At 50.0% G+C, this 24436-nt stretch overlaps 2 protein-coding genes across 5 annotated transcripts in view; one reads left to right on the forward strand and one right to left on the reverse strand.

Annotated features, from left to right (window-relative positions):
• The first annotated feature begins 956 nt into the window (after positions 1-956).
• Positions 957-14778, forward strand: LOC135230563 (immunoglobulin superfamily DCC subclass member 3-like). The gene is made up of 13 exons (XM_064279997.1): positions 957-999; positions 2228-2530; positions 3007-3124; positions 3215-3390; positions 9119-9256; positions 9312-9463; positions 9990-10084; positions 10468-10710; positions 10822-10862; positions 11336-11524; positions 11622-11728; positions 11788-11984; positions 14646-14778. Exons 1-13 carry the CDS (start codon positions 957-959, stop codon positions 14776-14778), a joined length of 1935 nt encoding a protein of 644 aa, XP_064136067.1.
• Positions 14779-15581: 803 nt separating this feature from the next.
• GATAD2B (GATA zinc finger domain containing 2B) overlaps positions 15582-24436 on the reverse strand; it is a 122930-nt gene continuing 114075 nt past the window's right edge. For all 4 annotated transcript variants that reach the window (XM_064282619.1, XM_064282621.1, XM_064282620.1 and 1 more), the window contains 5 exons: positions 23906-24221; positions 22581-22783; positions 20924-21034; positions 20630-20747; positions 15582-19951 (listed from right to left, as the gene is read on the reverse strand). In XM_064282619.1, coding sequence (XP_064138689.1) covers positions 19818-19951; positions 20630-20747; positions 20924-21034; positions 22581-22783; positions 23906-24221 — 882 coding nt within the window. In that variant the 3' untranslated portion in view covers positions 15582-19817. The remainder of the gene's footprint in view (positions 19952-20629; positions 20748-20923; positions 21035-22580; positions 22784-23905; positions 24222-24436) is intronic.

Genomic DNA, 24436 nt, shown 5'->3' on the forward strand with positions numbered 1-24436 from the left:
CTCTAGAATTAAAGAGTTTGAAAGTCAGCCCCTTTGGCAAAAGAGCAGGGCCCCGGTTCCTCCCTCCCATTCAGGTGGTCAGCCTTGGGGGATAGAGGGAAGGAAGACGGAGGGTTTGGGCCTCTTTCTTCCTAGGATTGGGGTGGGTGGAGGCTGGACCTTGGGTGGCTGGTTCCCCCCACCTCTCACCGGCTGGCTGCCTCCTGGCCCCTGATTGGCCTCAATCCATTGTCCCAATAAGAATAGAGAGAACAGCTTTGGAAAGTGACACTGTGAATGGTGAGGGGCGGCAGGGCCTTAACCGAACTAATGGAATGAGCTCCCCAAATCAGCCTGCCTCAGCACCTGGGACAGCGGCTCTGCTAGGAGGTGGGGGCTCTGCGCCCCTACCCAGGACCCACCACCAAATCAGACTCCAGGCCAGCTGGGTCTTGGCCCTGGATCCCCAGGGATGGGCTTGGAGGAGCAAACACCCAACACCCTCTAGAACTTCACTCCCATTAGATCAATTTGAGAAAAAGTAAGGGATGGGTCTGACAGGCTGGGAGAGGATTCCAGAGGCTGGGAAAGGGGCGGACCTGACTCCCCAAGTTTGCCCTGCTCTCACTAGCCCCCGCCCCTTCCCCTTTCCCCGCCCCAATTATCTAGGTGTCTGGATCCTGGCCCTGGGAGGAGGGGACAGTGGGGTCGGGGGTGGGGAGGGGGCTCAGGCTGAAAGCTGAGAGAGACCCAGCTCCAGGGAAGACGGAGGAAAGGACACAGCTTTCAGCATCGATCCCAGACCTTGGCTCCCCTAGATCTCAGGCTCCCCAAAGCAAGGCCAGAGCCCCCACACTGTGCCCGAGTGTGTCGGGCGGGGGAATGCCCACAGCCCAGGAACCCGCAGGCTGAAGGCAGAATATCAGGGCTGCTTGGGAGGTAGCCTGGGATTGAGGGGGGCTGGGCCTGGTAGGGACATGGGCCGGGGGCTGCTGCTGCTGCTGCTGCTCCAGGACTGGGGTAAGGGGCTGGGGAGGCCAGAGGTAGGCCGGGCCAGTAGGGCCCATGGAGAAGCAAGACCAATGGAGAATGGGGGAACATTACACAAAAGGGGTGGACAGCAGAGAAAGTAGGGAGACAAAATGGGGAGGAGGGACAGATGGTGGCAGGGGCAGAGATGGGGACACCCTGCAGGAGAGAAGAGGGGACAGGATGAGTGGGAAGGATAGGCATGTGAGTGCAGGAGGGAGCTGTGTGGAGGGAGGCTCTGGGGCACAGACTCTGGGTACAGTCCTAGAAGGGCGAGTGCTTAGGAAGGGGCTGGACAGGCGAGGATCCTGAAGAGGCAGGACCAAGGGATTTCCCCTCAGATGTCCGAGGGTACCCAAGCTGGCTGAGGCCTGGGCCTGCTGGCTCTGGGGTCTGCCTACCCCAGCCCCTCCACCTGCCCCTCTACTCGGGAGGGAGGCCCGCTGAGTTACAGTATTTATGGGTATTTTTTTTTTTTTTTATGGTTGGGGGCCTAAGCAAGTGGGTTCACAGCTCTGCTTATGCATTTCTGGGTCTGTGATTCCTGTGTGTCTATGGTCCTGTGTGTGTGTATTTGTGACTTTGAGTCTGCAGGGCATCAATGTGTGACCTTTGTGCCCACCGTCTGTGTCTAAAAGGTGGGGGAGTTGGTGAGGTTGTAACTCAAAGTGTGTGGCTGTGCAGTTGGGATTTCTAGGCTGTGTGTGTGTGAATAAGTGTGTGTGTGTGTGTGTGTGGAAGTAAGTGTGCTCCTTCCCTAGTCAGGGCTGGGGTCCTGGCTGAGGGAGGGGAAGGGGGAGCCAGGAGTCCTGGGAAGCTGACCCCGTGGGCAGACAGGCAGATGGGCTGGTGGAGGAGGGAGGGGAGCAGCCTCATTGTCCCCAGGGGAGCACAGTGCCCACCCTCGGCCCCTGACCTCTCCATTGTGCCTGCCCCATCCCTTCCCCATTGCCAGGGCCTGGCTGAAAGAGACCATCAATCATGGCAGCCCGCCAGGCTGGCCTTTCCCCACCAGCCAGACAGTGGCCAGCCCTGCTCCTCAGGCTGCCAGCCCTCTCTCCCTCCTCACCCCTTCCTTAATACCCCAAGGCCCCCAAGAGTAAAGTCTCTACGCCTGCCCCTGGCCCACTGGAGGGGGGTCAGAGTTGACAGGGAGATGGTGTGCATAAGTGGGCCATGGAAGGCCGTCATGCCCAGGTCCTGCTGGCTGTCTCTACAGGCTGCACTGCAGGCTCCGAACTGGCCTTCGTGAGGGAGCCAGAGGATGCGGTGGCCATGCGGGACCACCCGCTGGTGCTGCCCTGCCAGGTGGAGGGCGAGCCGCCTCTGTCCATTTCCTGGCAGCGGGATGGACTGGTCCTGGCCAATGACAGTGGTGCCAACCTAATGCTGGACGGCTCCCTGCATCTGGCCACCCTGCCATCACTCCGGAGCCTCCCTTCCCATGCCCACGAGTACCACTGCGTGGCCCAGAACCGCTATGGGCGGCTGGTGAGGCGGCGGGCCCGGGTACAGTTGGCAAGTGGGTGCCTGAGGCTGCTCCCGGGGCAGGGGTGGGTGAGGGGGCACCTGTGGGGGTACAGAGTTGTCCAGAGTGGGCCTCGCAGAGCAGACTTACCCACTAGGCACAGTATGCATTGCCTGCGGCCCATGATAATTACAGGGGCTCACAAAAATGTTTTAATTTTAATTTCTTTAAAACCAGAAGAAAAAATGAATATAATGAATATATAATAATGAATCCAGCCTGGATTATATTTGTCTTTAAACCAACAACTGCAAGATATAATTTTACATATTTTTTTAATAAAGTGCTGTGGCCGCAAGAGTCACAGACAAGGCTCTGGGGTTGCACAGTGCAGTGGTTAGCAAGAGGAGGCAGAGGTGGGAGCCAGGGCTTTGGGGCATGGCTGCTGGGGGCCCAGCCCAGGCTGGGTCTATGGATGCTCAGGCGGCCCCCCATGCCCTCAGGTCTCTCTCACTTCCACCAACACCCAGAGTCTGTGGAGGTGGAGCAGGGTGGAGTTGCCCGCTTCCAGGGCCTGATCTGGGGGGTGCCTGATCCCTCCATCTCCTGGGAGCACAATGGCATGGCCCTGAGCACTGCCGACCACCGGTGAGCACCAGCTGGGAGCGCGGTCCGGGGGTGGGCTGAGGGTCCAGGCACAGGTTGCTGACCACTGATACCTGACATCTGCATCCTCAGGGTCATGCTGCTGCCTGGCGGCATCCCCCACATCACCAGCGTGAGCCAGGCTGATGTGGGCACCTACCGCTCCGTGGCACGCAATGTGGCCAGTACTCGCCACAGCCAGGGTGCCCAGCTGACCCTGAGTAGTAAGCAAGGACCAGGGGAAATCAGCGTGGGCACCAGGCAGAAAGGTGTGGGGGCCAGTGCTGCTCGGAGGGAGTGTGGCCAGTGGGGTTGTACGGGGTACAGACACTTCAGAGAGCGCCTGTGCGCACCTGTGCAGGGTAGAGGACAGCGGTGCACAGACTGAACAGACTCAGTCTGTCACTGGCTTCCCAGAGCTTACAATCTGGTAGAGAAGGAGGAGCTGTGGGAACCCAGTGAGGGGACCTCTAACCCAGCTGGTTGATGGTCAGGGGCCTCCCGGAGTAAGTTACAGCCAGTGGGTGTTGAAAGGTCAGAAGAGAAAGACAGGCCAAGGTCAAGAAGACAGAGAGGGGGCATTCCAGGCAGAGGGCCATGGTGTGTGCCAGTGCAAAAGGGTGAGAACATGACAGTCTGCAAAGGAAGTTCCCTGTTGCTGGACCATAGAATGGGTAGAACTCAGGGTAACAAAGAGTTGATGTTGGAAAGGTAGGCCAAGCCCATCATGAAGAGGAGTTTGGACTTGATCCAGATGGCAGTGGGAGTCCGTGATGGCTTCAGAGTGAGGGGCTCAGGCAGCCTGCATCTCAGATGAGAGTGGGTGCAATTCCGCGTATGTATGCATGTGTGTGCTTGCCTGTGCATGCGTGTGCAAGGGTGTGTATGTGTGTGTGTGTGTGCATGTGTTTGTGCATGTGTGTGCATGTACGTGTGTGTGCACTCATGTGTATGCTTCCTCCTTTGTATCTGAAACATCCAGGTTGACCCCAAACGCAGGCCGAGTTGGGTGTGCGAGTTTCATGTTTAAAGTGAGGGCCACAGCAGAACCTTCCAGGGGTTGGTGCCCAGCCAGGTGAGAGTCAGCTTAGACTGATTCCAACACCTGAAGTGGTGATGCCACAGATGTCCTTGAGGGGGAGTCATGCCTGCATCATCCACTAGGGGGCTCCAGGGTATAAAGAAGCAAGCGAACCATGGAAAACCACCCTGACACCTCAGCATAGACTTTCCAAACATCTCTGACCAAATTTTACCAAAGACTATCTCTCTATATAGATAGGTATTTTAAATTAAAGACTTAAAGGGGAAGGAGGAGTTGTGTCTGTGATCTGGCACTAACTTAGAAGCTCAGAGCAGAGGAGGGTCAGGGGCTCCTCCCTCAGAGCGGTGGGAAGCCTGGGTGGGGTTCTTCTGCCTCCTACTTCCTGTTCCCATCAACCATCTGGGGCCGAAGCACAGGGCAGGATCCCAGGCCTCTGTAATGCCAATCACTGGCTGTCAGGGGCAGGCCTGGGATCCTCCATCTGGACCATGCTGAGGCAGGGGAATGAGTGGCTGGAGAGCTTCAGGGTACCTGTTGTGAGACAGTCCGCTACCCAGTAACGAAGGGCTTGGAGCTTAGGAGCTTACCTAAATTTTCAGGAAAGGAGCTAGGGTCCCTGTGGTCTCTTCCCCCCGGGGCAGGAGCCAGGGACCAAGGCCTTGAACCATTTACTCCAAAATCACTCACCATCACATATCCTGGGGCAGGCACCAGGGACACAGAATTCTCCAGACTTTCAGTGGGGGGAGAGGGTATGCTACCAAGATCCAGGTTTGAGTCCTAGCTCTGCTAATCTGCCTGACCTTGGACAAATTACTTAACCTCTCTGACACTTGGTTTTCTCATGTGCAAGCCTCACAGGACTGTGGGAGGATCCAGGGAGACAATGTGTGAGGGACTCACAGTACAATGCCTGGCACAGGGAGGTGTGAGCCAGCAGTTGCTGAAGATATGGTCCAGACTCTACCACGATGAGTGGTCTGGCCCGGCAGAAAGAGCCTCCTTGGCTAAGGCTGGGACATTCCAACGAGTCCGCAGCCTGTACTGGAGCTTGTAAGAGGCAAACTAAAGAGTGCCTGGCCCACTAGAAGGACCCCGGTGGTCGTGGGCCCCAGACCTTCTGTGGGCCCAGGACCGGAACCATTCCCGGAGCCAGCTCTTCAGACAGGGATTGGACTGAACAGTGGATTGGGGAGGGATGCTGGTGAGGAGTGAGCTTCTTGGATCAGGTGGATGCTTGAGACTATATGGGCATCTCCTCCCTGGAGGGGAGACGAGAGGGTAGAGGGGGTTAGAAACTAGCGAAATGGACACGAAAAGAGAGAGTGAAGGGAGGGAGTGTGCTGTCTCACTGGGGGGAGAGCAATTGGGTGTATGTAGCAAGGTGTATATAGGCTTTTGTGTGGGAGACTGAGTTGATTTGTAGACTTTCACTTAAAGCACAATGAAAATTAAAAAAAAAAAAAAAGAGTGCCTGGCCCAAAGTAAACCCTCAGTAGATAGTTGCTGTATGAATGAACAAATGAAAGAAATATTATCCTAGATCTTTAGGAATACTTAAAAGTATATAAAATATTAAACCAGTCCTTGAGAAACTTTCATTTTAGTGACAAAATTTTCTGAGTTCTTAATAAAAGACATTAAAGAAAGGGTTAAACCAGAAGGAAAATAATGAGAATGCTGACACATTGTGAAAAATATAACCAGTAACACTGAACAATATGTATGTTGTTGTTATTAAGTGCCACCGAGTCAGTTTTGACTCACAGCGGCCCAATGTACAACAGAACAAAACACTGCCTGGTGCTGTCCCATCCTTACAATCATTGCTATGTTTGAGCCCATTGTTGCAGCCACTGTCAATCCATCTTGTTGAGGATCTTCCTCTTTTTTGCTGACCTTCTACCTTACCAAGCATGATGTCCTTCTCCAAGGACTGGTCCCTCCTCGTAGCATGTCCAAAGTACGAGAGACGAAGACTCACTATCCTCGCTTCTGAAGAGCACTCTGGCTGTACTTCTTCCAAGACAGACTTGTTTGTTCTTCTGGCAGTCCGTGGTATATTCAGTATTCTTCAACTCCACAATTCAAATGCATCAATTCTTCTTCAGTCTTCCTTATTCATTACCCGGCTTTCACATACACATGAGGTGATTGAAAATACCATGGCTTGAGTCAGGCACATCTTAATTCTCAAAGTGACATCTTTGATTTTAACACTTGAAAGAGGTCTTTTGTGGCAAATTTGCCCAATGCAATACATCATTTGATTTCTTGACTGCTGCTTCATGGGTGTTGGTAGTGGATTCAAGTAAAATGAAATCCTTGACAACTTCAGTATTTTCTCCGTTTATCATGACGTTGCTTGTTGGCCCAGTTGTGAGGATATTTGTTTTATGTTGAAGTATAATCCATACTGAAGGCTGTAGTCTTTGATCTTCATCAGTGCTTCAAGTCCTCTTCGCTTTCAGTAACCAAGGTTGTATCATCTGGATATCACAGGTTGTTAATTAGTCTTCCTCTAATACCGATCCCACATTCTTCTTCATATAGTCCCGCTTCTCAGATTATTTGCTCAGCATACAGACTGAATAAGTATGGTGAAAGGATACAACCTTGATGCATACCTTCTCTGATTTTAAACCGCTCAGTATCCTCTTGTTCTGTTGGAATGACTGCCTCTTGGTCTATGTACAGGCTCTGCATGAGCACAATTAAGTGTCCCGGAATTCCCCTTCTTCACAATGTTATCCATAGTTTGTTATGATTCACACAGTCGAATGCCTTTGCCTAGTCAATAAAACACAGGTAAACATCTTTCTGATATTCTCTGCTTTCAGTCAGGATCCATCTGACATCAGCAATGATATCCCTTGCTCCAGGTCCTCTTCTGAATCTGGCTTGAATTTCTGGTAGTTCCCTGTCAATGTACTGCTGCAACAGTTTTTTAATTATCTTCAGCAAAATTTTGTGTGTGATATTAATGATGTTGTTGGATAATTTCCAAATTCTGTTGGATTACCTTTCTTTGGAGTGGGCACAAATATGGATCTTTTCTAGTCGGTTGGCCAGGTAGCTGTCTTCTAAATGTCTTGGCATAAACAAGTGAGTGCTTCCAGCACTGCATCTGTTTGTTGAAACATCTTAATTAGTATTCTGTCAATTCCCGGAGCCCTGTTTTTGCTAATGCCTTCAGTGCAGCTTGGGCTTCTTCCTTCAGTACCATGGGTTCCTGATCATATGCTACCTCCTGAAATGGTTGAACATCAACCAATTCTTTTGAGTACAATGACTCCGTATTCCTTTCATCTTCTTTTGATGCTTCCTGCGTCGTTCAATATTTTGCCCATAGAATCTTTCAATATTGCAACTCGAGGCTTGAATTTTTTCTTCAGTTCACTGAGCTTGAGAAATGCTGAGTGTGTTTTCCCTTTTAGTTTTCCAACTCCAGGTCTTTTCACATTTCATTATAATACTTTGTCTTCTTGAGCCACCCTTTGAAATCTTCTGTTCAGCTCTTTTACGTGATCATTTTTTCCCTTTGCTTTAGCTACTCTATGTTCAAGGGCAAGTTTCAAAGTCTCTTCTGACATACACTTCCATCTTTTCTTTCTTTCCTGCCTTTTTACTGACTCTTTGTTTTCTTCATTATGATGTCTTGATGTCATCCCACAACTCATCTGGTCTTCGGTCATTATTAGTGTTCAATGCATCAAATCTATTCTTGAGATCGTCTCTAAATTCAAGTAGGATATACTCAAGGTCATATTCTGGCTCTTGTGAACAACAGGTATAGAAATTGTTAAATGGGAACCTAATTTCATGTGTAAACTTTCACCAAAAACACAGTATTAAATATACATATACATGAATATATGAACACATATAACCCATTGCTGTCAAGTCGATTTTCCAACTCATAGCGACCCTATAGGACAGAATAGAGCTGCCCCAGAGAGTTTCCAAGGAGCATCTGGGGGATTCAAACTGCTGTCCTTTTGGTTAGGAGCTGTAGCTCTTATTCACTAGGCAACCAGGGTTTCCACATACATATGTACGTACATACACACACACACATAGTACAGGAGGAGCCCTGGTGACGTAGTGGTTAAGAGCTCAGCTGCTAACAAAAAGGTCAGCAGCTTGAATCCACTAGGGGCTCCTTGGAAGCCCTATGGGACAGCTCTGCTTTGTCCTTTAGGGTCGCTATGAGTCAGAATTGACTGCACAGCAACATTTTTTTTTTTAATACAGGAGGTAAAAAAAAAACAAACAGGAGTGACAGGATAAAGGAAAACAAGGGTCTGCTTTTCCCTATATTCTTCACAACTGTACTCCAAGTGTGAGAATAGCGCCTGACACACAGTAGTCCCCCAGTGATGATTTATTGAATAAACTAACGAAATGGTGCTGGTGGTGGTAGAGAAAGGTACAAAATCGAGATGCAGTTTAGACCCAAAATAGTAGTGTATTTCAAAAAAGTTTACATCTTCCTGAGCAGTGGAGCCATGCTGAGTTCTTAAGGTGTCTGCTATGCTTCTGAGGGAAGGGTCTCTTGCCACCTTTGTGGGTGACTTAGGGAAGGGATGGAGGCCCTTGCTCCTCCTGCTTCCAGGGTGAGGCATCCCAGGAAGGTGGGGCCAATTAACGTTCTGAGCAGGCCATCCACCAGTTCACTTGGAGCTCACACTCTGTCCTCTCCCTTCCACCCTATCAGTTTAACCTGAGCCCTTCTTAGCTGCCAAAACGTCTTAGCCCTAATATTTACCGCCAGGGGACCTTGGGCAAACCATTTTCTCTATCTGTAAAACGGGGATAATACAGCAGTTGCTGAGCGAAGCCCTGAGGTCTGGACACCCTGTGGGTTAGAGGGGGATGCTGAGGACAGAAGTGCCCGTGAGGTGGGGTGTTCTCTTTTCCTGATCCATCAACCTGCCCGTTTCCACTGCCAGTGGGACCCCAGAGACTGCTGCAGGAGCCGGAGATTCTGTCTGGGCCTCAGAACTTGACCCTCACAGTGCACCAGACGGCGGTGCTGGAGTGCATCGCCACTGGCTACCCGCAGCCGCTCCTCTCGTGGAGCCACCTGGGTGCGCCCACCCCGCCTCGCTCTTTCCCAGCCCTGACACCTCGCGCTTCCCGCAGACGGCTGCTCCTTCGGCGTGGAGGGCATCCAAGTCCTGGGCACCGGGAATCTCATGATCTCCGATGTGTCTGTCGAGCACTCGGGCGTCTACGTCTGCGCCGCCAACCGGCCAGGGACCAGAGTCAGGCGCACGGCGTCCTCCTGGTGCAGGGTAAGCAACGAGGGCTGGGGGCGCCGGTGCGGGGGCGGGGGGAGGAAACCAGGGCTCACTGGAGCCGCCCTGGGCGGGGGGAGGGTCCTTGGAGGTTCTCCCGGACAGGGCGCACCCCTTTCCTCTCCCGGGAGTGAAGTCCGCTTCCAGCTTTCCCTGGTAGCGCAGCCCGGAACTGCTTCCCCCGGCCGGGGCGGATTAACCAGTAAGCACAGGCTTACTTGTGTTTATTTACTAAACTGTAATGCACAATTTCACATAGGCTTCGCTACATCTTTGATGTCTTGAAAGACGTGAAATTGTGCACTATAGTAAACACAAATAAGCCCGGGCATACATTGTGTATTGGGTAACCCTCTCCTGCGCCGCCCGCAGGGAGGATTCCTGGGGCGCTTATCCAGCTGATGGGAACCAGGACCGGTAGAGGGTTGGGGTGGGGGGAGGAAGGAGGGCAAGAGTCCCAGCCTCAAGGTACCTTCCACCACGCCATTGTCCGCCCATCTCCCCACCCCCCCCCCCCCGCGAGTTTGTCCAGTGGCCACAGTTCTTGTCCAAGCCTCCGGGAAGCAGCGCCATTTTCACCTGCGTGGCCCAGGGTGTCCCCAAGCCCCGTGTGGTCTGGTTGAATGGGAAGGTGTTGAGTCCTGTAGATAAAGTATGACTGACTTACAACAGGTACCCATGTCTGCTCCCCTCAATCAACGGTAGGTACTCCCCCCCACCCCAGGTATCCACCCCTCATCTACAGGACACTACCTAAGGCTGCTCTCTAAAATCCACCACTCATGCACAGACTCCCAGCAAGTCCCCCCACCCCCACCACAGGAGGGTCTGCTGGGCCTGCTCCCCTATAGGTAGTGCCCAGACTCAGGTGGTCTGTCCTTCTGCCCCTGGGCAGGTCTGTGGGTCTCTGAGATAGGCAGCTTTCTCTCCTAAGGCCACCTGCTGGGGTGTGGGGGCTCACCAGGAAGGGGCCTCTAGCAGCTGTGTTTGTCTTTCCCCAGCACACTGATGGTGGCCGGGGTCTCAGCCGAGGACGAGGCCATCTACCAATGCGTGGTGAACAGTGCTGGCTCCAACCAGGCCAGTGCCCACCTGGCTTTGACAGGGGCCCCAGAGCCTCTCCTTAACCGAGGCCTGCAGGCTACAGCCCTCTCCACCTCTGCCATTCGACTATCCTGGGAGCCATCCCCCTCCAGTGGGGACATCATCGGCTATGTGCTGCACCTCCTGCCTGTCTGTGGCAGGTGTGAGCAGTGAACAGAACTTCGAGCTCAGACCCTCGGTCAGGCCTCTGCCCCAGACTGGTGGTGTCCTAGGGGGAGTCCCTTGCACTCTCTGGGCCCCTGTCTCCTTAGTGGTCTTCGAGCCCCTCTGGACGCTTATCAGGCCTCTGGATGTGTGGCTCTGAGCTGGATGTCTCTGCATATGGTTCTCTGGGGCTTCCTTACTGCTCTTTGGTTTTCAATATTCACAGCCTCTTTCTCATCCTAGTTTCAACTTCTGCAGCCCCCTTCCCTGCTCTCCTTGGAAGCCTGGCCCAGCCAGGCACCGGGAGGGCCTTCATCTCTGGGGCTAGTGAGGGAGAAGGATGCTGAGATGCCAAGCTCTCTGTTCCCCAGAGCCAGCTGGCCCGGAGCTCCAGGAGGCTGTGACCAAAGACACCTCTGAGCGTGTCTTCTCCAGCCTGGAGCCTGCCACGTCTGCTCCATTCACTTGCGGGCGTACTCTGCAGAGGGTGCCAGACAGGACTCTGCCCCCATCCACAATTCCACTACGGGCAGCAGCGAGTGGCAGCCTCTCCAGCCTTGTAGAGCCCCCAGCCGGAGGCAGACAGGGGCTGCTGACCAGCTCATCCCTTTTCCTCTGCAGCCTCTGCTGCCCTGGGCTTCTCCACCAAGGTGCTCAATGCTACCACCGTGCAGGCCTCCTGGGAGCTGCCACCCCAGCTAGAGCCCATCCAAGGCTTCAAGCTCTTTTGCCACAAGCTGCCGGCAGGCCATTTGGAGAGGCCCCTGCTCCTGGCCGGCACTGTCAGCTCCTTCCTCTACACAGACCTGGGTGAGGCCCCAAACCTTCCTATGTGACCCTCGGACCTCTTCCTAGAGTGGGCTCCCCCAGAAGGCCTGTTCCATTCGTGCTCCTCTGCTCCCTGCAGAGCCAGCTGCCCTCTGTGAGATCAAGCTCCAGGCATTCAATGGCAATGGGGATGGGAATAGCAGTGCCCGCCTTGTGTCTCTGCGTGATGTGCCCCTGACCACCATGGTGAGTGGGGTCCTGTAGGAGGGTAGTAAGCCTGGGGTCAGAGCCTGTCCCTCCCATAGGACCCATATGGACGGAAGGGCTTCGCCTCCACCTCTGGTCCTCTGACAGTTGGCCCTGTGTCCACAGAGTCCAAGGCTGGTTGCTCTTGCAGCCAGGATGGGAGCAGCTCACTGCCTGGGGTTGTGGTGGGTATCCACGTGGGCCTAGCTGCCCTCATCGTTTGCCTCCTCTGCCTTTTCCTGGGCTGCAAACACAGGTAAGGGCCAGGGTAGCTAGTGTGGAAACTGCTAGGGAGACTGTTGGCATCACTGCGGCAAGGAACGGAAGAGAGCAGGAAAGAGCCCTTATCCATCATTAACCCCAATTCTTTATTTCCTGTTTTATAAGTAAGACAGATCTGGAGGAGAGCCGGTTCTTCTCAGTGGTGTCTAGGGGCAGGGGGACGCTTGGTGGGCTGCATTAAGAGGGCAGAGGACAGGGGCTCCCAAGGCAGAGGATGGAGGTAGCAGGTGTGGGCCAAGCCAGCTCCCCTGCTGCCCAGCAGCACAAGGAAGGAACCCATTCTCTCCACCCTTGGGAAGAACAGGCTGAGGAGCTAGCACAGAGGGAGACCCAGATAAGCCGCAGTGCTGACCCTTCCTATTTGGGACAGCCTACTCTGCAGACAGGGGTCCTGGGAGTGCTGGGCAGCGCCTCAGACTGCCTTGGACAGAGCTGAGTGGAGGGAAGCCAGGGGAGAAAACTGAACTCATCACCCAGGTGAAGGGGATTCAAGTGAGGAGGGATTGGTGGGAAAAGCTGGTGGGTTTGAGGCCTTGGGACAGAGGCCTGACCACCTTCTTGTCCTCAGGTGACCATGGAACAGCTGCCCTTAGCCTAAGGCCCTCCAAGTTGGCTCCCTTCCAGACACCACTAACTCCAGACCCACCAAAGAATCTACCTCACCTGTCCCCATCACCCCAGAGTCAGGAAAGAACCAAAGGTCCCTTAGCCCTTCTCTGGGGTGGTGCAGGCCTGGCCATAGGGGGAGAGAAGAGGGTGTGGTTTCTGTGTTCCTCCCATCTCAAGAAATGGGGGAATATGTATCCTTCCCTCCAGCACACCAAATAACCTCAAGTGAAATGAAGCTCAGCTGGGAGTTACTCCCAACCCAGTTACTTCTGCCTTATAACTCCATCCAATATATTTGCCTCTTCTTGATCCAAATATGAACTTACCCAAAGATGTACATACAGCTTTAAGGGTTCCCTCCCAAAGGGTGACTGCAGGGCAAGGGGCTCTGTCATCACCTCCGTCCTACGACCAGAAGCACTCTAGCATGAAATCTCAATTCCTCTGTCTCCTCATGGCCAAGCTGAATCTGACCCAGGCTCAGGCAACTTAACATTGCTTATGGTCTGAGCAGGCAGGTAGGCAAAGGGGGTGCTGAGTTTCTTGCCCCCTTGTCCCAACCCTTTAAGAGTTCCAAACATCTGAGCTCACATGAGCTTCTCTGAGCAACCAAATACCCATCTCCCCCTTTCCCAGATCCAAAGCACTGCCCCTCTTGAGGGTGCACTCCCACCTCATTTGATATATATTTTTGAAAGCAGATTACTAGTTTGAGTTGGGGTTTTGGTGGCCTCAGACTCCTCGTAGGATGAACACAGAGGCTGTGGAGCACCCCACCCACCTACCCCCCCCCCCCCAGTTCTAGGTGTCCAAAGAAAGCCTCTTTCCTACTCCTCCCTCTGCCAGCCTATGGCACAAAGGGCCCCACAGTCCCTCCTCACCCAGCTCTGTAATATCTAAAGCTGAAGCCCCAGACTCTCCTTCCAGGGCTGTTAGAATTGTACCAGAAGTGGGGACAGTCTTGGCAGAGGACAGACCCTGGGCTTAGGGGACCCCAAACCTTCCCTCTGTGCTCTTGTAGAATGACCCTAGTACCAATGACAAGACTCCAGCAAGGCTGGGTCCTGCCCCTCCACAAATGCTCCCTCTGCATGAGGGGCTGAAGCAGCTTTAAGAAATGTGGCAAGGGACCAAGCAGGCTAAGAACAGCCCCCAACTTTAAGTCCTTAAGGAAATGACACCTCTCCTCTGGGTGGGTCTGGTCTAAGTGCTTTCTTGGAAATAAAAACTGAAATGGAAAAAACAGGATCTGGTTAATGCTTTGGGTTGAAAAGAGAACTTGAGGGCGTGGGGTAATGAAGTGGTAAGACCAGGGCAGTTCTGGGTATTCCGGGGGGCGCATTCAGATTGTTGAGGAACTATATTCTGCAGTTTGCTAAGAAAAGAACAAGACTTTAAGTCATGAAGTAACTGAAGTGGGGTCAGTGGCTTCTAGAACACTGGCTCCACCCAGAGGTGGAGTGGGACAAGTAGTAGGTGAGGGATTTAAATAATAATCCCAGCTGAAGATAAAGGGTTCAAACCGGGTCTTAGCGGCCGGGCCACAGGAACTTTAAAGCCATAGCTCATCTCTTGATTACTCCAAAAATCCTCCCAGTAGATTGGCACCCCCCTCCTCCACCATGACTAAAGCACATCACAGGAAAGTTTAGAAACCATTCCTTTCTTTATTAAACATAGCTTGCAAGTGATAAATATTACAAAGTTTTTTTTTCTTTTAATCCTTTCTCCAAAAATTAGCTTATTATTTGAATCTGTCACTGCTGAAATGCTCAGCAGCATCGGAAACAGATGGGAGTGTATTTGCCTTTTGAAAACCAGTTTCTATTGGTCTTAGTTTTTTCATTTTATTTCCCAAACACAATGCAGAAAATTAGAATGAGTTTAAAAAAAAAGGGGGGGGGAGGAAGAAAACTTAAAGAGAGTTGTGCAAAAGGGTCTTGTTCCCCTCCCGCCCACCCCACTCAGGGAAGGCCATCCCACCTCCCTGCTCCCCAGCCCCCCAACCTCTCTCCCCCTTCACCAGGGCCCCAGCCATCATCCTGTATCCTCTCCAGGCTTTGCGAGCTAAGAACCTAAGGACAGTGGGGGTACTCAGCCCAGGCTGTGGGGAAACTGGGCCCCTGAAGGAGGCAAACTGTGAAACAGCTGCCTTTTAGGGGGTTCAGATGAGAGCTGAGGGAAGGAGACAAGGTGTGGACTCTATCTGAGCTCTCCTATTTCCTCACGGAGAAGATGGGGGAAGCTCTGCAGCCTGTAGCTCAGAAGGGAGTAAGTAGACCACCAACTCCGGGCATTCATGGGTCAACCATTCTTAAGGGCTCTGTGGTGGGTTCTGAGGTGGGCCTTAGGGCCTAGTCCCAACCCAAGGATGACTAGAGGCACAAGGCATAGATGCCACTGATCTAACTGTGATGTCCCGGACATCAATCACTCTGCTGCCTTTCTCAAACCAAGGAATAACAGTAAGGGGCTGGCAGCTCTCCAAGGCCTCATCAACACACGTAACTACCTCAACACTAGTCACTGTGATTTCCTTCCTGGTTTTTCAGCCCAACACTTCCCTCGACTTTCTTTTTTTTTATAGGGGAAGGAAGCATAGAATTTTGAACCTGGTGGCCAGATCTTATCACTCCCCTCACCTCACAGACAAGGAAACAGACCCAGAAAATGAACTCTGCCAAAGGTTACACAAGTTAGTGAGAAAGCTTGGGGCAAGACCCCAGGTTTGCAGGCTGTGCCCCACCCCACCTTCCTTTGTGGTGGTGGTTCTCTTCACTCCCCACAAGACCTGGGCCAGGAGCCCAGCTTTCACAGTAGCCTAGCATCACCTCAGTGCACACAATCTAAAACTGTGTGCAGATGGATGTGACTCTCACCAGGTGAGACCTCCTTAGGATCAATTATTAAAATCCTTTCTAACATCCCCTGATAATCCACCCTCAAAGGCCCAACAGACTAGGTTCTTTCTCTCTTTTTTTTTTTTTTGGTGGGGGGGCAGGGGAAATCCCTTGCATAAGAAAGTTTGACACTGAATTTTGTTATACAGGTATATTGTATATATGCTGATGCAATCAGAGGAAAAAAAAAACAGTGCAAATACAATTACAATTCATAATAATACTTGGTTTCGATGCCCCCAGGAACTGCCCCATCCCTCGGCTACCTCCCAATCCCCAGCACTTCCCCACAGTATCACCCTAATGCTGGGGGGTAGGGAGGGTGGGCAGGTTAGGGTAGGGAGTGGGCTCTGCCAAGGCAGTGCTGGTGACCTGGAGGGACTCCTCCAGGGTGGGGAGGCAAGGCACAAATTAGGGGTGGGTGGTGGGGGAGGTGGCATCTCTAAGGAGGGATAGGGTTGGAGCTGCTGCCAGTCTCAGTGTGCTGGGCCAGGCCCACTCCCCTACCCACCCTCCACAGCCCTGCCTCCCTACCCCCGCCCCTTCCCCAGAAACCCTTTTGCACGGATCATACACAAACGGGCACATTACAAAATGACATAACACGGTTTCACAATATCCATGGCTAGGGCTTTTTTTTTTTTTTTTTCTCTTTTTCAGGTTTTTTTTTTTTTCTACACAATGTACAATTCCTTTTAAATGGATCAAGAAATAGCTTATATACACGAATGAATCCTTGTTATAACATCTCGGCAGCAAATATCATAAGCTAATGAAGGTCTTGTTGGAGGGGAAGGGAGCCTAGGACTGGGACAGGGTAGGGGTGTGGAGAGAAGGGTTATGCCTTCTGGAGGAACGGGGAGAAAAGGGAGTGGTGGGGGAGAAGGAACAAAAGTAAAATATCAAGAAGCATCTTTACAAAGCAGTTCTACAGCTAATTCCTTTTAAAGGGGAAAGGAAAGGTAACCAAAGCAGGAAAACATTTATCTCTGTGTCTTAAAAAAAAAAAAAAAAAGTCTACCATACATACACATCCAAAACTGTGGAAAAAATACTTATTCCAGGGGTGGAGGGAGTCTGGATGCTGTGGTCAAATGACAAAATAAACTGACAAATAAGGACCTCTGTCCCCCCAGCTTTACCCAAGCCTTACCACTAATCCACCCATTTCAGGCTTCTAGGGAGTAAGACACTGCCCACAAACTTCTGCTTTGGGTTCCTCTGGGGATATAAAGGAGGCCAGGCAGAACTGGTGGGATCCTCACTCTGTTATTATCCTGAGCTTCAGAGCTCTAGGGGTAAAGGATGACTCTGGGAACAGAGGGCCTTTCCTCCTATCCTTACGGCATGGGGGTTAGTGTCTACAGGGCCCAAGGCTTGAGGATGGGCAGAAAAAATAGACTTGGAGGGACACAAGGCAATCAGTAATGAAAAAGTAGAGACATATGGAAGACAGAGGGTTGGGGGAGCAGGAGGGAAGGGAGGAAGTGGAAGGCTAATACTTTTTACCATGATTAGGGAGACCTCACCCCCATCACTAATCCCTGGGAAGGGTATGAAAATGGAGAGAAGAGAAGGGAAAGAAATCAAACCTCAGCAACGCAGCGAAGGGTCACAGAGCTCTACTAGTCATTAAGCAGCTTCTACGTAACTGACCCAGAGGGGATAAAGAGAGGAAAGACTCCACCCTCTTCCCCCAGCACCTCAGCAGACCTCTGACCAAAGACTTTCCTTCGCCATCATGCCCTATCTCTAAATCTTACTGTCAAACCCCATTCAAAGGTGGCCTGGCTTCCAGGGAAGGGACTCAGCTCAGGGCACGGACAGCCCCCAGCTAGACGGTATTGCACATTCTTTGTTCCTTACTTTTAATCTCAACCGACAAACTTGGGCGCCTCGTATCTCTGAGCACCTCTGAGCTGGGGGAGAGAGAGACATTAACAGAAATGGCACTTCATCATGGGTGGGGGGATGGCTAGACAGACATGCCACAAGGCAAGATGACTTGCAGGGAAAACATTAAAAAAATTAGCTTCCAATTTTGTGGAAGAGTGAAAAACAAAACCAAACGATTTATCCAGTGCTTTCAAAGCACAGAGGGCAAAGAAAAGATGTAAGAATATATCTTTATATATATATATATATAATTTTAAAATAATCCCAGACCCAGTTCCATTAACCCCCTCCCTCCCCCACCACTTACAGTCAGGGGTACCACATTCCCCAGAAAAATACTCGAAAACGACCCCATCACTACCTGTTACTAGCGTCTAGCTTCCAGATCATTTCACCACTGGGGGAGCCCAGACACAGGCTGCATCTCTGCTCCTTTATTAAGTGCTCAATGAATTTGGGGGAAGGGAAGAAAGACAAAAAAGCCAGGAAGGCCCGTAGGGCCAGTATAATCACCCACAGTGGTACTGGGGTGTTGGTTGTAGAGGCCAGTGGAGGGAACTGAGCCTGATTCCAGCTCTTTCTCCCACTCCACCTCCAAACTTTAAGGGGAAAGATGTGCAGCTTGTGTGTGTGTTAATTTTAAAAGTGCCTTACTTTAAAAGAATTATTTAACTTTTAAAAACAAAAGTGGAGGAACATCCCCAGGTGGCTTTCAAGGGCAAAATATTACACTCCTCCTCACACCTCTCTGCTGAGAGACTCCCTTCAGCGCGCACTTGGGCAGCTTTTAGAGCTGGAGAGCCCGGCGTGTGTACACCATGAGGAGAGCTGAAACCCTGACCTTTAAGGGGCTTCCTTTACCTCAGAAACAGCCTGGCCCCCTCCCCTTTTCCCCATAATGGGGACAAATGGGTTGCTAATCTCCCCAACCCCGCAAACAGCAACATTGCACAATTCAATTCATTCTCTACATTAGTAGCACTTAAGAAAAAAAATAAAAACAATAAAGCAAAATTAATAGAATTCTGGTAAAAAAAAAAAAAAAAAAAAAACTCCAATAACTACTTTTATAGCAGAGGTCCAAAGTTGGTTTTGTTATGAGTTGTTTGGCTTTGAGCAGTTGGGTCTTGCAGTTTGTGAAGCAGAGTCAAGGGAGGACTCCAACCCGACTAGATAGCCTCACCCTCATCTCCCGGCACTCAGAGGGTAGGGGATAGACAAATGTGAGAATCCCAACTGCTAGGAGAGAAACCTCAACTTCCTTCCTCCAAGTTGATTTCCCCCCTTTTGTTATTTCCCAACTGCTAGGAGAGAAACCCCAACTTCCTTCCTCCAAGATGATTTTCCCCCTGTTGTTACTTCACTCACTCAATGCCCATTCCAACTTCTAGGACACCCAGCAAACTGCCTGGGAACAGCATGGCTATAGCCATCCTCTATACAGAAGGGGGCTGTGGTTAGAGGGGACAGACTAAGATTTAAAAAAGGGGGATGGGAGGGAATTTTACAAAGAAAGTAAGATGAAATGAATTTGGGCTAGTTGGCCTGGAATAGACTTCTGTGTCCCCACTGGGGTCAGGAGACCAATCTTATTCCCCCAGCATCAATACGGCCAGGACCCGCACTCAGTCCTCCCTGGCTCAACATTATGTTCATCATCACACCCATCCTCCCTCTCCTCCACAGATAAATTCCAGGGTGTTGGGTGTTACAGCTTCGCCCTCCAGGCGCTTTCCCCTCATTCTTAGAGCCCAACTTCAACACTGTCTCCCAAATTCTCCAGTACAGAAACAGCCACAGCTGGGATGCTGTTCCTCCTCATTTGATGCCCCCAGCTCCCCTTCGCCTTGGGTTAAGTGCATTCCAAACCTCTGCCCCTAACAGTCCCAGTCATGTCCTACTTGGCAGCTGGGGACCCAACTACAACACTCCTATCATTTAACTGAGTGTCATTTGTGTTGTAAAAAAAAGAAAAAAAAAATTGGGGAAAAATAAGAGGTTTAACCGTTCACTGAACAAAGGGAGGACACACGTCATCATTAAAAATAATAATTATACCATAAAAACAAACTTTAGAAACACACGTCAGAGGGCATAGATTCTCCCCAGGACTTCACTCTGACCTCTATCAGAGATGAAGACCCACCTCACTGTTAAAGGAAACTGAAGAGAGAAGACAGAGCGGCAGGAGAACAGATCGCAGCAGTACGAAATAGGGGAAGGTGCGGGGCAGGGCACGTGTGTTTTCTTGTTGATTTCTATTTTTTGTCTTCTGTTTTTCTGTTTTGTTTTCCGTGTATGGTAGGCACCAGTACAGGCACTGCATGCGACGGAAGTTGGGGGCAATAGGAGAGGAAAAGGGTCAAGGGTTCAAGGATGGGGCAGGACAAATGGAACAGGCGTTATTTCTGTCCACTGATGGACTGCGATATAGACCGGGGTGGGATCATGTCTAAAAGGTATTCCCGCTGTCGGTCTGCCAAACTGGGGGCTTTGTGTCCTCCGATGCCAGTGTTCAAGTATGCAATGTTGACACCTAGATCCAGGAGACAAAAGTGGAGGGCAGGTATTAAAAGAGGAAATGGCACTCCCTTTTGCACTCCCCTGGGGCTGCAGAGCTAGAGAAAGAAGGAAACATTAGAAGTTGTCTGCACTTGTCCAGATTCAGCTAGCTTTATTTCAGCAGCAACTTTCCCCTCTGGCTCCCAAGCTTTAGGGAAAGAGATTTTCCTGAAATTTTAATTCTACCAAAAATAACGAACAAAAATAATAATGATATAGGAGAGACAGGCAAAACAGTGGTGAGAGGAAAAGAATCAAGACAAAGAGAAGGCATCGTTGAATCTGCTTTGATTTGGGGGCTGCTGACTGTGGAGAAGCATCCTGGATCATTTAAACAGGATTAGGACAGTTGACCCTGCTGTCCTGGCCTAAAGAGATCAATAACCACAAGTTCACTGAGGGCACTTCAGCCTTTAAATTTCTGATGGCAAGGACTGTGTCACGTTCACTACCAAAACCCTCATGCTTAGCACTATGCCTGACATGTAATAAGAATTTACCAAACATATGCTGAATAATGGAAGCGTGAAGGGAGCAGATGCAAAGAGCGGGCAGAAAGCAAAAGAAGAGACAATTCACCTGAAGGAGCTGCTACGAACTGCATACTAACCAGTGGAGCCCTGAGAAAAATATTCATATTAACCCTTCTTACCTGGCATGCCAAGGAGGCCACCTGGTACAGACAGCTGGGGTGCCTGTGCAAAGTTGGAAAGCATGGAGCGGGCAGATGTGGGTATGCCACGCTGGAGGCTGCTCTGGGGCTGTGGAGCCTGCAATGAGGAGCAGACAGCTGATTATAACTTTACCATGCGGAAGGTAAGGTGGAGGCAAGGATATGGGAGAAAAGCAGAAAAGCTGCGTGATCTCCTGTGGTAGAAAGGACAAGTTCGGATAAATGATTTACAAAACCTTGAGGGAAATCAGGGTCAGGGGAAAAGTTCCTCACCTGCCGAAGCGTATGATGTCTCATGATGGTCTCTTGTTTACTGACACTGGACACAGCTGGAGCCGTAGTGGGGGAAAGGGCTGCCTGCTGCTGTAATCGCTGTTCAATTTCCTGTTGGGAGTCATCAGGTCAATTTGGGCAGGACAGCACCCAATTTCCTAATCAGAAAACCTAGAGGTCTTCTTTAATGTTGCCAGCTAGTTGGAGGGATGTGGAAAAGGTGAAAGAATTTGGTGGGGTGGGTGTGCTGAGATCTCTGGGTACAAATAGCCCACTTACTTCAGTGATTAAGGCACCCTCTCTCTAGCGAAGTTAGCTCTCAAAAGTTGGGTGCAGGGATCTGGGTGTTAGGGATGAGATGACTAATTAAGGCTGATGAGTTACTGGGGTGCTGACCCTTGCCTATCCATTTTCTAGAAAGTCCATGATGCTACCCAAAACAAAGGGGTCTGACGGGTAGCAGTGTGAGAAGCTGAATAGAGGAAAAGTATCTGAGCTTCCCAACACATCTCTCTCCAAGATATTCTCATTATATAAATACTGTTGATGTTCATATATTCTAGCACCATTATTCTTCATTGGGCTTTTTTTTTTTTTAACTTTTATTGAGCTTCAAGTGAACGTTTACAAATCAAGTCAGACTGTCAAATATAAGTTTATATACACCTTATTCCGTACTCCCACTTGCTCTCCCCCTAATGAGTCAGCCCGCCCAGTCTCTCCTTTCGTGACAATTTCGCCAGCTTCCGACTCTCTCTATCCTCCCATCCCCCCTCCAGACAGGAGATGCCAACACAGTCTCAAGTGTCCACCTGATATAATTAGCTCACTCTTCATCAGCATCTCTCTCCTACCCACTGTCCAGTCCCTTTCATGTCTGATGAGTTGTCTTCGGGAATGGTTCCTGTCCTGGGCCAACAGAAGGTTTGGGGACCATAACTGCCGGGATTCCTCTAGTCTCAGTCAGACCATTAAGTATGGTCTTTTTGTGAGAATTTGGGGTCTGCATCCCACTGATCTCCTGCTCCCTCAGGGGTTCTCTGTTGTGCTCCCTGTCAGGGCAGTCATCGGTTGTGGCCAGGCACCAACTAGTTCTTCTGATCTCAGGATGATGTAGGTCTCTGGTTCATGTGGCCCTTTCTGTCTCTTGGGCTCTTAGTTGTCGTGTGACCTTGGTGTTCTTCATTCTCCTTTGATCCAGGTGGGTTGAGACCAATTGATGCATCTTAGATGGCCGCTTCATTGAGCTATTTTATAATCTACCTTTTTTTTTTTTCATTTCTGCATCAACTATGGACTGCAGATAATTACTTCTCCCAAAAAGATTTATATTACAAATATAAATTCCTCTCACCAAAATCCATTTGTTTGAGGAAAAACAGAATTTAGAACAGTGGATATTCATTAGCACTATGGGGAAAGCCAAGAGTCTCAAGCCTTTTGTCCCTTCCCCGCAGCTTCATCTATTGCATGTTACTATATCCTTACCATTCAGAAACAATCAGTCAAATGGAAATGGGTAGGACAGAATAAGGAGAAATAAAACCAACCCAGGTCTCCATGTCTGGAGGTCTGTGGGTATCACAGGGACAACTCATGTAAACTAGAAGAAATTACCCTTTGAAAAACCTGGGCACAAAGAAGTCAGAATTCTTACCTGTTCCTGCTGTAGGGCTTTAACAAAAGCATTTTTCAGCCGGTTGGTGTGTTCAGCCTTTAGAGCCTTCTTCTGGTTGGAGGTCATACACTGCTCACACAGAATCTTACCATTCTTCTCCTGCTTCCAGTGGGGGGTGAAATCTGTGCGGCACTGGGCACATACGAAGGGTTCGACCCGCAGAAGTGAGGCACAGACTTTGCCTAGACGCCAACAAAAAGAATATAATCAGTGTCTTCACATTTCCTCCCCATCTCCTGTTTCTCTTCACCAAGTGGATCTTTTATCAGGGGTTTATTCTGCTGAATTAAACAAGAGGCGACAACAATAGTACTCTATAATTTATAAGAAGTATTTTTGTTTTTAAACTTTTATTTTTGGTTGTTGCTGAGCTATAAAGCACTTTTATCTTTTCTTATAATCATTTGATTATAACACCACCACTTTAAGAAATTCAGACAGTACCATCTCCATTTACAAATGAGGACAACTAAGTTCAGGGAATAGCTCCCAGCTGACAAAGCAGAGACTAGAACCATGCTTTAACACAGTGAGAAGAAAATACCGTCAATTCAGAGTCAAGAGACTCTACCTAACTCAACCAATATTTCTGCTTCTTAGCATCTGCATACTCCACTTACCCCTTATTTACCTTACTGGATTTACCCATTACGTACATGCAACTTTTAGTTATTAGTGACTGAATTATTCACTTTGTGGTATGTTCATAGCTAATACCGAGACCTCTAGGCACTTCCCTCTACTGTCAGGTGTTCCTGTAAGTCCAGATGTTCGGAAATTCAGGCTTAATAACTTCCACTAGTCTAGACCATATGGCGTTAATACCTTATAGTCTAGTTCAGTATTGGCTTACAACTTTTATTTGGTTATTTCCCCCGTACTTAGTTATCTACATCAGTGAGTATGTTTATTTTCTCACCTGTAAGCACTCAAAAGGTAGTAACGGAATCTGTATAATGCAGCACAATGCCACACAAACACTGACATTAATAACAGATGTCTATTCACCAAATTATGCATGTATCATGCTACACACCACTTAAAAGAACTAAATGATACACTGCAAAAAATATACAGATATGAAAATGCACCATAAAAATATAAAGCCTAAAATATACAGAAACACAAAAAGCTTTTCTGATATGCTACTCCCAAACAGCCTCTAAATAAGGGATGGGAAGTGGCTTGGCAATACTAAGGAGAGGTTGTTTTATATTGCACAGTACCCTGTGATACCCTGCCCCGTGTCAACCAGGCTTGGCAACTTCTTGTTTAGAGAGGCTGAGTGGTAGAAATAGGCTTACCTTGGCTGTCAATGACACTCTGTACCACTTCTTCTAAGCCTACCATGTAGATAAACTCGCTATTGGCTGCACTAGGCAGGAAGTGAAGCAAGGGAGCAGGAGGTTTAGGGGGTGGAATCTCCAGGAGTGTCTTTTCCAGCTGTTTGCGAAGAGCCAGTTTGGCTGCAGCCTGTGAGTTGGCAGCATCAGTCATGGCGCTGGGGCTAGGAAGTGGTGAGGACACTCTATTCACTGACCCTGGCTGGATATGGGAGGCAAGGTTCATATAGATGGCAGACGATGTTGTTCGCTGACAGGGAACAGAAGAACTTGATTGCTGAAAGAGGTTGAGAATAGGGGTCAGTGATGGTATGTGGGAGAAAGGTCAATTCTTGCTTTCTTGGCAGAGGACATATTCTGATCCTGCCCTGGACTACTCAGCTTTTCAAGAACTCAGGAAAAAAATAAAAAAGACAGGGGCAGTCCAACTTATTCACTGAAAAAGAACTCTGGCACATATAAAAAAAAATGATGATGGCTATGAGCTAAAAC

This window comes from Loxodonta africana, chromosome 3 (genome assembly GCF_030014295.1).
Source record: "Loxodonta africana isolate mLoxAfr1 chromosome 3, mLoxAfr1.hap2, whole genome shotgun sequence".
Lineage (NCBI taxonomy): Eukaryota > Metazoa > Chordata > Mammalia > Proboscidea > Elephantidae > Loxodonta > Loxodonta africana.